Source organism: Cololabis saira, chromosome 22 (genome assembly GCF_033807715.1).
Source record: "Cololabis saira isolate AMF1-May2022 chromosome 22, fColSai1.1, whole genome shotgun sequence".
In the NCBI taxonomy this organism is placed as follows: Eukaryota; Metazoa; Chordata; class Actinopteri; order Beloniformes; family Belonidae; genus Cololabis; species Cololabis saira.
The window spans coordinates 3687767-3701008 of NC_084608.1; the positions used below are offsets into that span (position 1 = coordinate 3687767).

The 13242-nt window shown below is 43.6% G+C and overlaps 1 protein-coding gene across 7 annotated transcripts in view; it reads right to left on the minus strand.

Annotated features, from left to right (window-relative positions):
• Positions 1–465: 465 nt before the first annotated feature.
• epb41l3a (erythrocyte membrane protein band 4.1-like 3a) overlaps positions 466–13242 on the minus strand; it is a 76905-nt gene continuing 64128 nt past the window's right edge. For 6 of the 7 annotated variants that reach the window (XM_061712988.1, XM_061712989.1, XM_061712992.1 and 3 more), the window contains 5 exons: positions 12772–12816; positions 11197–11289; positions 9360–9440; positions 8810–8926; positions 466–726 (listed from right to left, as the gene is read on the minus strand). In XM_061712988.1, coding sequence (XP_061568972.1) covers positions 8816–8926; positions 9360–9440; positions 11197–11289; positions 12772–12816 — 330 coding nt within the window. In that variant the 3' untranslated portion in view covers positions 466–726; positions 8810–8815. The remainder of the gene's footprint in view (positions 727–8809; positions 8927–9359; positions 9441–11196; positions 11290–12771; positions 12817–13242) is intronic. The other variant, XM_061712990.1, reaches the window with a different exon arrangement.

Sequence of the window (13242 nt, forward strand, 5' to 3'; positions counted from 1 at the left end):
AAGAAGTTGAATACATCAGAGGCTCATCTGAGGTCAAGCACTTCTGTTACTATGGGAACTTGTTGATGAGGTCACAGTTGGTCCTTCCGTCTCGTCTGCCTTTGTTGTAGAACTATTTAACTTGTGTCAGGGTGCCACTTCTTACTCTTAATTGAACTCTCCCTCTTGTACAGGACTGTCTCAGAAAATTAGAATATTGTGATAAAGTTCTTTATTTTCTGTAATGCAATTAAAAAAACAGAAATGTCATACATTCTGGATTCATTACAAATAAACTGAAATATTGCAAGCCTTTTATTATTTTAATATTGCTGATTATGGCTTACAGTTTAACATTAAGATTCCCAGAATATTCAAATTTTTTTAGATAGGATATTTTAGTTTTCTTAAGCTGTAAGCCATGATCAGCAATATTAAAATAATAAAAGGCTTGCAATATTTCAGTTGATTTGTAATGAATCCAGAATGTATGACATTTTTGTTTTTGTAATTGCATTACAGAAAATCACAATATTCTAATTTTCTGAGACAGTCCTGTATGTGTGTGCGCATGTGTGTTTATACGTTTGTGTGTGTGTGTGTCTAAGCTTGCATGCATGTGTGTGAATCCTTATTTTCGGTATTGTTCCAGACATTTCCATGAAAGTCCACTGGTGTTGAATCAGTGAGCATCTTTGTGGGGTTAGAGGTGTGGACTTCTTCTCCCACAATGCAGCAGACTCAGTCCTGAAAGTCAGAGAGATGCAGCTGTAAGCAAGAGGAAACACTGAGCTGCAGAACACCTGCTACCCTCATCGGTCAACCGAGCAACATTCAGATAAAGGACAATGATGCGAGCATCAACAAATGACAGGGGTTCAAAGAAAGAAATCCAGTTTTACAGATGGTGATCGTACGGCAGGTGATGGTGGCCCCCTCTGGTGGTCACAGTTTACTATTACACTTTTACTTAAACTTTAACTGGTCACAATCTGAGGAGAAAAATAAAAATAATATTTTAGAGGAGGAAGATTTTTTTTAATTGTGCACTTTGAGAAAAAAGTTGAAATGTTGAGAAAAAAGTTGAAATGTTGAGAAAAAAGTCAAAATGTCGAGATTAATGTTGAAGTACAATTTCGAGAAAAAAGTTGAAATGTTGAGAAAAAAGGCGAAATTTCGACTTTATTCTTGAAATTGTATTTCAACATTAATCTTGACATTTTAACTTTTTTCTCGACATTTCGACTTTTTTCTCGAAGTGCACAATAAAAAAAAATCTTCCCCTCTGAAATATTTTTTCTCCTGCATGGCCCTGATACTCTTCCGTAGAAAACAACTAAACACTAGCCTTCCTTTCTTTATATGAAAATCCAACAATGGTGACATCTTTGACATTCTTTTGCATATCATCATGTCTCTTCATATGTTAACAATCGGACAAACATGCAGTCCCTTTCATTCCAACAATTTATTAATGTGCAAGAATATTGAGGTCTGACGGGAAGAACGCAGCACCTGGATGAAACGGCTCTACTGATGAGCCACAACGAAGAGCAGGCGAACACTAGTCCTCCCTGAAACTCTCGGAGCAAAGCCTAAGGATAAATCGCTTCCTTCAGACCTGGGAAGACGGCTGACAGGAAGAACTCTGGATGAAACAGCTTGGCCAGCACTGTAGATAGAACCTTTCTTCAACCCCAGCACCAATTATGGCGCTTTTCCACTAGAACCTACTCGGCTCATCTCAGCTTGGCCTGGTTTCTTTTCCATAACAATCCAGCACCTGGATCAGAAGTAGGAGGTTGGAGAAGCTGCTGCCGTATTTGATTGTGTATCTAAATGAAGAAGACAACAACACTAAAGATGTAGAACCTGGAGGAGATGATAGATGTGCTGCTGGGTCTGTGGCTTGTGTTTGATATCAAGTTAAAAGATGAGAGTGAGAGAAACTTCAAGCAGCGACGTTTTTTTTTTTGTTTGTCTCGACGCTGCTGAAAAGTCAGCTGGAGCCGTGAGCAGCTATGAAGAGACAGAGCTCCTGGTAGACCAGGGGCCTCATTTATAAAGCTTACGTGCGCACAAAACAGGGCTTGAAAGATGCGCAAGCCACCTTCTACGCAAAGGTTGGGATTTAAAAAAAAAAAAACTAACCGAAAAATGTGCGTATCTTTACACCAACCCTGACCCTCCCGTAGGAACATTTTGAAGATATGGGGAACTGGTGACGCAGACGGTGAGGTGGTGAAATGAAGCCAGATTCATGTCATACTCTTAATGTCATCACATATCAGACTTATAATATAATAGCGCTGATCGTGTCCCTCTGTGTTTGAAGCACAGCGTCAGTCAGGACTCTGGTGCTGTTGCAGCCACGGTGCAGGACACGCCGGGAACCTCCTCGTCACCCACCGCGACAACCGTAGAGTGACTGAGGACAGAACAAATGAGTGCCGGGCCCCTAAATGGACACGGATTTTTTAATATATATACTGAGTTCTGCGCGCGCGTAAAGCCTAAATTATGGTCCCGCGTTAAAACGACGCAGAGCCTACGCCGTAGGGTACGCGGCCACGCGCACCTACGCCGTAGGCTCTGCGTTGGTGTAACGCGGAACCATAAATCAGCCTTAAAGGTTTCACACGCGCACGTAAAACTCATTATAAATATAAAAAAATCTGTGTCCCTTTAGGGCTCCGTACCTCTTGGACTCCACCTTCAAATCACACCACTTCTTTTTTTTTCTGCACCAGATCTGTCCATGGCACTCGCGGCGTTTAGCGCAGCAACGACGTGCTGCCACTCACTCGCTTTATTTTATACTATTTATATACTATTTATACTTTTACTGTGACCACTAAATAATGTGGTTTTCCTGCCTCCACCTCATCAACAACATCTCCATCTCAGTCTCCATGAAAGTTAGTGTCACGGTGGCTCGACACGTCTCATTCATCCTGACGTGCAGCAGTAACAGACTGCAGGAAGCCACTGCGCATGCTCTGCAGGCTCATTCAATTCAATTAAATTCAATTAAATTCAATTTTATTTATATAGCGTCTAATACAACAAAAGTTGTCTCTAGACGCTTTCCAGAGATCCAGAACATAAACCCCCGAGCAATTATTACATAAACAATGGCAGGTAAAAACTCCCCTAGTGGGAGAAAAGCCTTAAGCCAAAAAGTGGCAGGAAAAACTCCCCTTTAGGAGGGGGAGGGAAGAAACCTTGAGCAGGACCAGGCTCATAAGGGGGGACCCTCCTGCCGAGGGCCAGACTGGGGGTCGGGGACGTCAACAGCACAGCAGGCAGGTGAAAGCAGCAACGGGATGACCGGGGTGGGGACCGCAGGCAGGTGGAAGCAGCAACAGGATGACCGGGGGTGGGGACCGCAGGCAGGTGGAAGCAGCAACACGATGACCGGGGGTGGGGACCGCAGGCCAGCACGTAGCTCCCGAAGCTCCAGCCCAATCAGCAAGCCCCAGGTTAGGTTCAGGGTCGGGGAAAGGTTGAAAAGGGGCAGGGCCAGGGAGAGGAGTCTTGACGGACAAACCTCTCCCCCGCCTGCCCGGGCCGTTACCCTGCCCCTCTCACTCCCACGCTGCAGGATCCGGTGTTGTGCATTCAGAGATGCTCTTGGCCGCCGGCATTCATATGCAAATACAGTTATCATGTAGTTTGCATTGACCATTTATGGTATGAAGTGGGCGTGTAGAGGGCGGGATATGAGGCGAATTCACGTGTGCAACCTTCCAGCTGGACTTTGATTTATAAAGCGAACATTGCGTGCAGATGTGCGTGCACACGGTTTTATAAATCTGGATTTTTTTGTGCGCACGCCATTTTCGGCTTTTGGGCGCTCGGCACTTTTAATATGGATCCTACGCACTCTTTTATAAATGAGGCCCCCTGGTCGTTCCTTATCGCCCGTCTAGATCCCTTTTTAATTCTCTCCTCAGCACCAGGTTTATGAACATCTGCACCTCAGAGTTGGATCACCAAACAGACTTCTGCTGCCATTGCTGGTTGAATAAAATGAACCAGAATCCGTCAGAGTCTCTTTCTCTGATTTCCTCCTCCTGACTCAGACGTCTGACTCCAACCCCCCGACCAATCGGTGGCCTGTAGTGTGATGATGTCAGATACAGCCGATTCAGCCACTTGGAACCTCAGCAGAATAGTTACAGAAAAGTATCTACTCGGCACGTTAGACCCCTGAGTAGGTGCTAGTGGAAAAGCTCCATTAGGAATCAGCAGTGGACTGTGGCTACAGCTAATAATAATAATAATAATGACTTGGATTTATATAGCGCCCTTCTAGGCACCCAGAGCGCTTTACAGAAATCATTATTCATCCATACACATTCTCTCTGGTGGTGGTAGCTACGTTTGTAGCCACAGCTGCCCTGCAGACTGACGGAAGCGTGGCTGCCATATCGCGCCTAACGGCCCCTCCGACCACCACCAACATTCATACACATTCATACACATTCACACGGGGCAAGGTGGGTAAGGTGTCTTGCCCAAGGACACTACGACAGCAAACTTGATGATGACTAATGATAGACAACACAGGAATCCCCCTACAAAACAGGTTTGCTCCACTTCTACAAGACCTTGACTCCCTGAAGAAAGGTCATCTACGAACAGCAGAGAAAGGTATCATACCAGATCAGAAACCAGAACCGGCCACTGGGCCTCGAACCCTGATGGTGGGGGACGGAGCTTGAAATGATGTCAAATGGTTTTGCAGCAAGAAAAACACCAAAGTTCTCTGTTTTACCAACAACATGGTGTCTGATATTTCCGAGAACATATTGATGATTGCTGATGAGCATCCAGCAGTACAAAAGCTCATCATACACACATGAGCACTTGATGTGGTAAAGCAATGGGGGAAAATGGTAGTGGTAGTGTACCGGCCCCCTGCTGGTGCTTATCTAGCGTTTCTGTCTGAATTTTCAGATTTCCTATCTGGATTATTGATCAGTACAGATAAATTCATCATAGTGGGTGACTTTAATATTCATATGGATGTTGAAAGTGATAATCTTAAATTGGTTTTGGATTCTCTTCTAGAATCGATGGGTATCTCAAAAAAAGTGGACAAACTGATGCACTGTTTTAATCATATTCTCGATCTCATTCTCACCTACGGTGTCGAACAGTGATCCAGTATAACGTTGTCGATAATATGTTAGTGTCGCCTGTTAACTCCCTCCTATCCGACCACTATTTAATAACGTTTGAATTATATGCAATAAATAGTATGTTTTTTGTTTTGTTTTTTTGTCTTTGCTTCTTGTCTAGATACCTCCTTTACTTGTCCAATATATCCATTATTTTTCAATGTTTGAATCCAAATTATTAGTTTTGTTTTGTATAAAACCTCCTGAGTCGAGGTTCATAAAAGGGTAGGCATAATAAGCCTTTAAAATATTGGACTATTTTTATGTTGTATTATGTTGTATCCAAATGGACCGAAATAAAAAACTCAAAAAAACCCTCAAAAACTCAATTAAAACATTGTCAACGTTGTTTGTCTGATGAAGCTATTGCTATATTTAGGGAGGCCATTGCTCATCTTACGACAGTGGAGAATAGTATAGGCCAGTGACCTGGGTTCTACCTGTGCAGATGTTGATTTCCTTGCTAGTAACACTGCTGATTTGTTGCATTCAGCTTTAGATGAAGTTGCTCCTTTGAGAAGAAGCGTTTCCAACCATAGGAGCTTAACTCCCTGGTATAATTCAGATGTTGAAACGAAAAGTGCATAAAATTGAAAGGAAGTGGTACTCTTGTAATTCTGTAGACTCTTGAATGGAAAGATATTCTAATAGTATATAAAAAAGCCATTCGCAAAGCCAGAACAGCTTATTATTCAACGTTGATAGAGGATAACAAAAGAGTCACAACTCTGTTGAGCCGTGCATTCCTGCAGCTCTCAGTAGTGAGGACTTTATGAGCTTCTTCAACAGTAAAATCACAAAAATTAGAGAAGAAATCAACCAGCCGGTTGTAGGTGTTTCTTCAGCTTTAGCGACTTCCCTGGGCTCTGACTTGACTCTAGACTGTTTTGATCCTATAGACCTCCCTGAGCTGACCTCACTCGTCAATAGAGCTAAATCAACCACATGTATGTTAGACCCCATCCCGACTCGACTATTCAAAAATGTTCTTTTCTCTTATTGGCACGACAATACTGGACCAGATCAATGTATCCCTATGCTTAGCCAATCTTTTTCGTCCATCGTTCTTGTAGTTTGTTGTGCCCCTCCCCCCCTTTTTTTTATCTTTTGTGTATGTTTGCAGGCCGGAACTTCAGGAGATGCGTGCGACCTGCGGTCCTCCCTTAGCCATTGTGTCTGTGTCTCTCCTTTCTCTGTTCTTCATTCTCTCTGTCTGTTCTCTCTTTTCCTGCTCTGTCCAGTCTGGCCTCCGGCAGGAGGGTCCCCCCTTATGATCCAGGTCCTGGTCCAGGTTTCTTCCCTCCTAAAGGGGAGTTTTTCTTGCCACTGTTTGGATTAAAGTTTTTCTCCCACTAGGGGAGTTCTTTACCTGCCACTGTTTATGTAATAATTGCTCGGGGGTCATGTTCTGGGTCTCTGGAAAGCGCCTAAAGAACACTAGATGCTATACAATTAAAATTGAATTGGAATGAGAAATCTTGAAAGACCATTTTATTCATCTGCTGAACAATGTTTTGGGCGTCAATACCGAGGAGTGGACCTCTACACTGCAAAAACTCAAAATCTTAACAAGAATATTTATCTTATTTCTAGTTAAAATGTCTCATTTTTAGTCAAAAAAAATCTCATTACACTTAAAACAAGACTCATCACTGGAAAAAGCAAAAATTTTCACCTGTTTCAAGTAGATTTTCACTTGAAATAAGTAGAAAATCTGCCAGTGGAACAAGATTTTTTTGCTTGTAATGAGAAGATAAATCTTGTCCCACTGGCAGATTTTTCTACTTATTTCAAGTGAAAATTTACTTGAAACAGGTGAAAATTGTCAAATAACAAGTTATTTTTCTGGTAATGACTCTTGTTTTAAGTGTAATGAGATTTTATGACTAAAAATGAGTCATTTTAACTAGAAATAAGACAAATATTCTTGATTTTGAGTTTTTGCAGTGTACATGGCCGTGCGCAACTGGAGTATTGCTAATATTCCGGTTAGAAAAGGGTTATTGACTGCATGTAAACGTGGTCAAAGTCTTAATTTTGAAGATATTATTTTTGGGGGACAAAAGGATGAAGGAAGCAAGGACACAAGGAAATTATGATGCGACGCTCTCCAGTGTTAGCGTCGCTCCATTGGCTACCCGTAAAATTCAGAATCCAATTTAAAATTTTATTACCTGCGTATAAAGCCCAAAACGGCTTAGCTCCGCATTATTTGCAAGACCTGATAGTGCCTTATGTTCCTGTCAGAGCTCTCCGTTCTCAGAGTGCAGGTTTACTCGTAGTTCCAAATGTAGATTTGGAGGGCGGGCGTTCTGCTATCAGGCACCATTACTTTGGAACCAACTTCCAATCTGGGTTAAGGAGGCTGACACCACCTCCACCTTTAAAACTAAACTAAAACCTTTCTGTTTAGTAAAGCCTATAGTTAGTGTTTAGTAAACCTCTAGCTGGTGTTGGTAAATCTCTAGGTAGTGTAAACTCTAGTGTGTTAGAGTCCTGTAGTTTCTTGTGCTGGCCCCCCCTTTTCTTCTCTTTTTTCTCTTTTGTAGATGGTGCAGCATCCTCTGCTGGTGGCGAAGAGCATCTCTGAATGCACAACACCGGAACCTGCAGCGTGGGAGTGAGAGGGGCAGGGTAACGGCCCGGTCAGGCGGGGGAGAGATTTGTCCATCAAGACTCCTCTCCCTGGCCCTGCCCCTTCTCAACCTTTCCCCGACCCTGAACCTAACCTGGGGCTTGCTGATTGGGCCGGAGCTTCGGGAGCTGCGTGCTGGCCTGCGGCCCCCACGCCCGATCATCCCGTTGCTGCTTCCACCTGCTTGCTGTGCTGCTAACGCCCCCCCCCTCTGATCATCACGTTGCTGCTTCCACCTGCCTGCTGTGCTGCTGACGTCCCCGACCCTCCAGTCTGGCCCTCGGCAGGAGGGTCCCCCCTTATGAGCCTGGTCCTGCTCAAGGTTTCTTCCCTCCTAAAGGGGAGTTTTTCTTGCCACTGTTTGGCTTAAGGTTTTTCTCCCACTAGGGGAGTTTTTTACCTGCCATTGTTTATGTAATAATTGCTGGGGTTCATGTTCTGGGTCTCTTGAAAGCATCTGGAGACAACTTTTGTTGTATTAGACACTATACAAATAAAATTGAATTGAATTGAATGATGCTCAAGTTGGATACGTGAATAGAGTAAAACCAGCAGTGACCAGCAGAGGGCGACACACTCCGAGGGGTGTGGCTTTGAGATCCAGCCTGGCATGCCAGCAGCATGCTCACCACCATGCTCTCAGTGGACACCCGGATTCTGAAGTCATGCAGGTGACGAACACCTGAATCGGGGGGGGAGGGGGACTACGTCATGCTTGAACAAGGTTAGCACTGCATGTTAGCATGTAAGCTGAACCACAGGACCAATGAGCATCTTGGTCTGATTTACTGATAATGAGCTTTCACAAACCAGAGACTTTCAGCCCATCTGTCCTCTCATCCAACCAGATCGTCTCACCTCTCCCAGGGATTCCCCTTTCAACTGATCAGGAAACTTTATTGGTTGGAAGGAAGACATGCAAGCGTAATGTTATCAAAGCTGTCATGCCCCACTCAGGCAATCAGCCGCTAGCATAGAGGTGCGGGCGGGGCCCGGTCCTCCTCGTTACCTGTCATTAATCAATCACATGATCAGAAGACACCTCGGTCTCTTTATGGACAACAACCCGGGTGACAGACAGCTCAGGGTGCTGGCGCTGGGCCTCGCTGAGCGCTGCTGCCAGAGCCTTCAACACAGACACAAGGGTCAGAGCCCTGCAGGGGGACGGGGGACGGGGGTCTGTCCAGGTCTGTTCAGGTCTGTCCACGTCTGTCCAGGTCTGTCCACGTCTGTTCAGGTCTGTCCACGTCTGTCCAGATCAGTCCAGATTAGTCCAGATTAGTCCAGGTCAGTCCAGATTAGTCCAGGTCAGTCCAGGTCTGTCCAGATCAGTTCAGTTTAGTTCAGTTTAGTCCAGATTAGTCCAGATTAGTCCAGGTCAGTTCAGGTCAGTTCAGGTCAGTTCAGGTATGATCAGGTAGCTCCAGGTTAGTCCAGATAAATCCACGTCTGTCCAGGTCTAAGTTAGTCCAAGTGTGTCCAGGTCTGCTCGGATCAGTGCAGGCCTGTCCTAGTATAAACCCTATTTCAGATTTAAAAAAAGTTTATTAGAACTTTACCTGGTCATGGTCGATTTCTGTATCTCCAGAAATCACAATTCTCTTCTCAATTCTGGTTTCTGAAATTCCTCCTTTCAGCATCTGAAGATGTCCAGAATAAGAAACAGACATCAAACTCCTGCAACTGGATGGAAGGTTGTGTGTGTGTGGTGTTTGCAGTAACACCTTGGTGATGTGTGTGTTTGCAGTAATACCATGGTGATGTGTGTGTTTGCAGTAATACCTTGGTGATGTGTGTGTTTGCAGTAATACCTTGGTGATGTGTGTGGTGTTTGCAGTAATGCCTTGGTGATGTGTGTGGTGTTTGCAGTAACACCTTGGTGATGTGTGTGTTTGCAGTAATACCTTGGTGATGTGTGTGTTTGCAGTAATACCTTGGTGATGTGTGTGGTGTTTGCAGTAATGCCTTGGTGATGTGTGTGGTGTTTGCAGTGATACCTTGGTGATGTGTGTGTTTGCAGTAATACCTTGGTGATGTGTGTGTTTGCAGTAATACCTTGGTGATGTGTGTGGTGTTTGCAGTAATGCCTTGGTGATGTGTGTGGTGTTTGCAGTAATGCCTTGCTGATGTGTGTGTTTGCAGTAATACCTTGGTGATGTGTGTGTTTGCAGTAATACCTTGGTGATGTGTGTGGTGTTTGCAGTGATACCTTGGTGATGTGTGTGGTGTTTGCAGTGATACCTTGGTGATGTGTGTGGTGTTTGCAGTGATACCTTGGTGATGTGCACACACAGATGTGTGTGCTGTTTGCAGTAACACCTGGGTGATGTGTGTGGTGTTTGCAGTAATACCTGGGTGATGTGTGTGGTGTTTGCAGTAATACCTTGGTGATGTGTGTGGTGTTTAATACCTTGGTGATGTGTGTGGTGTTTGCAGTAATACCTTGGTGATGTGTGTGGTGTTTGCAGTAATACCTTGGTGATGTGTGTGGTGTTTGCAGTAACACCTTGTTGATGTGTGTGTGGTGTTTGCAGTAATACCCTGGTGATGTGTGTGGTGTTTGCAGTAATACCTTGGTGATGTGTGTGGTGTTTGCAGTGATACCTTGGTGATGTGTCTGTTTGCAGTAACACCTTGGTGATGTGTCTGTTTGCAGTAATACCTTGGTGATGTGTGTGTTTGCAGTAATACCTTGATGATGTGTGGTGTTTGCAGTAATACCTTGGTGATGTGTGTGTTTGCAGTAATACCTTGGTGATGTGTGTGTTTGCAGTAATACCTTGGTGATGTGTGTGGTGTTTAATACCTTGGTGATGTGTGTGGTGTTTAATACCTTGGTGATGTGTGTGGTGTTTAATACCTTGGTGATGTGTGTGGTGTTTAATACCTTGGTGATGTGTGTGGTGTTTGCAGTAACACCTTGTTGATGTGTGTGTGGTGTTTGCAGTAATACCTTGGTGATGTGTGTGGTGTTTGCAGTAATACCTTTGTGATGTGTGTGGTGTTTAATACCTTGGTGATGTGTGTGGTGTTTAATACCTTGGTGATGTGTGTGGTGTTTAATACCTTGGTGATGTGTGTGGTGTTTAATACCTTGGTGATGTGTGTGGTGTTTGCAGTAACACCTTGTTGATGTGTGTGTGGTGTTTGCAGTAATACCCTGGTGATGTGTGTGTTTGCAGTAATACCTTGGTGATGTGTGTGGTGTTTGCAGTAATACCTTTGTGATGTGTGTGGTGTTTAATACCTTGGTGATGTGTGTGTGTTTGCAGTAATACCTTGGTGATGTGTGTGTGTTTGCAGTAATACCTTGGTGATGTGTGTGTTTGCAGTAATACCTTGGTGATGTGTGTGTGTTTGCAGTAATACCTTGGTGATGTGTGTGGTGTTTAATACCTTGGTGATGTGTGTGGTGGTGGTGGTGTTGGACGTCTCTGCAGTAAAGACCTGGGAGCTCAGCAGCAGGCCTGCAGGAGGATCCACCCGGATCTGGAACACAAATACATTTGTAATATCCCTTTTTGAGACAACCAGTCATGACCTCTAGCTAACCCTCTTCAAGAAGTGTTGGTTTAATAAGAACAGAACTCACAATGACTGTGTTTCCATGCATCAATAACACTTTTAAAACCCGAATATTGGCAATAACCCGAATTTGCCCGGCCATGTAAACACCAATAACCCCTTTGAATAACCAGAATTTGCTCATATTCAGGTTTTTAAAAACCCGAATATGACCCCTGGGTTACTCCTTTTAAAACCTGAATATTCGGTCATGTAAACGCCAAATGGAATATCCCCATCAAACTGAACAGGAATTTGTTTTCTGCTTTCTGTTCGAAAGGAATCCTGGTCTTTTGAGTCCAGGAAGTTCTTCTAAACACGGAGAAACCAAGACCAGGAGGAGACTAATCACTTCATAAATGTAATGAAGGATGTGAACATTTCTGCATTTGTAGACGGTACAAGGTACCGGGATAGAAGATTTAAAAGAAGGTGAGCGAAAAGTTGCACGAAGCAGCATTTGTTTTGAATTTGGATACAGGAAGAAGAAGCGTAAATGACGGTAATTGCGTCATGATGTTCTCCGTGTGTCGCTGGTTTGATCCAGATATCCTGAATGATTTATTACCATTTAAACGGAATATTCCGAATGTTTCAGTAACCGGAATATTAGCAATAACCCGAATTTTGACTGCATGTAAACGTAGTCAATGTTGAATGGCCACGGTTACATGATGTTTTTTAATTCGGAATTCAGAATTAAACTATTTTCCTTCCAGTTTACATGGAAAAAGTAAATCCAAATTGAGGTTTACATGGAAAACACGTCTGATCGGCTTTATCCAATTCCGCTTAAGGTCTGGGGGTTGGGAAGGTTCTGATTGGATAGGGGGGGGACCGGAAGTTACGTCTACCGGAAGAAAAACTAACTTAGCCGCTACAACTTTGAAAAGCTCTCTAGTTTTATGTTTCCTGTTTCCATGTGTTCTTTTAATGATTTCTATTTATTAAATAAATGGTCTCTGCTCTTGACCAGCGTTTACTGCGTGCTGCATCTTGAAACTTTGTTTGGAAAACCAGCCCAGTGGAATATAAGCGTCTTGGAGACAGACGGGTGAGGGAACGAGCAGAAAGAAAGACCGGGATTAATTTAAAGTGGAATGAGTGTTTACATGATCTGGAATTATTCTATTCGGATTTAAAATCGGAATAAACCAGACACTTACTTCGGAATTAAGTTTAATTCAGAATGGCCATTTTCATTCGGAATTAGGTGTTTACATGGTCATTTTTACTCATTTTAAATTGGATTTAATTTTAATTCTGAATTAAAGAGGAATTCATCTTCCCATGTAAATGCACTCAATGTGGAAAGATGGAGGTCAGAAAATGTACAGAACTGCTGACTGAAGTCTATGATAACTTTATAGGGATTCAGTTTAAGATGAATCAAAGAGGCTTCCTCACCCCAGGAGCTTCATATGTGAGAGTCTTCCTCATGACTGGAACCTCCTGAAGCAGAAACACACAAACGTTAACGGCATTTACTGGCTCATGTCTTGAATAGAAATGTCCAAGACATAACAGTCACAGTGTTAAACTTGACTGGACAAACAGTGCTGAAGCCCCCAGAGGCATCTCCAGGGACTGGAGCCACTGGAGGCAAACACAGGATGGTGGAACTGGGTTGGATATAACTGAGGCAGGAGGCTCTAGGACAGGTGGTTCTGGGGCAGAACGGTCTGGAAAGGTGTCATTTACTGGGGTAAATGCAACCAGGAAGCAATGCCAGGTGGCTGTAGTGCACATGGCAGTTGTTGCTGGGGTAGATGCCCTGCAAAAACTCAAAATCTTACCAGGAATATTTGTCTTATTTCTAGTTAAAATGTCTCAGTTTTAGTCAAAAAGTCTCATTACACTTAAAACAAGACTCATTAC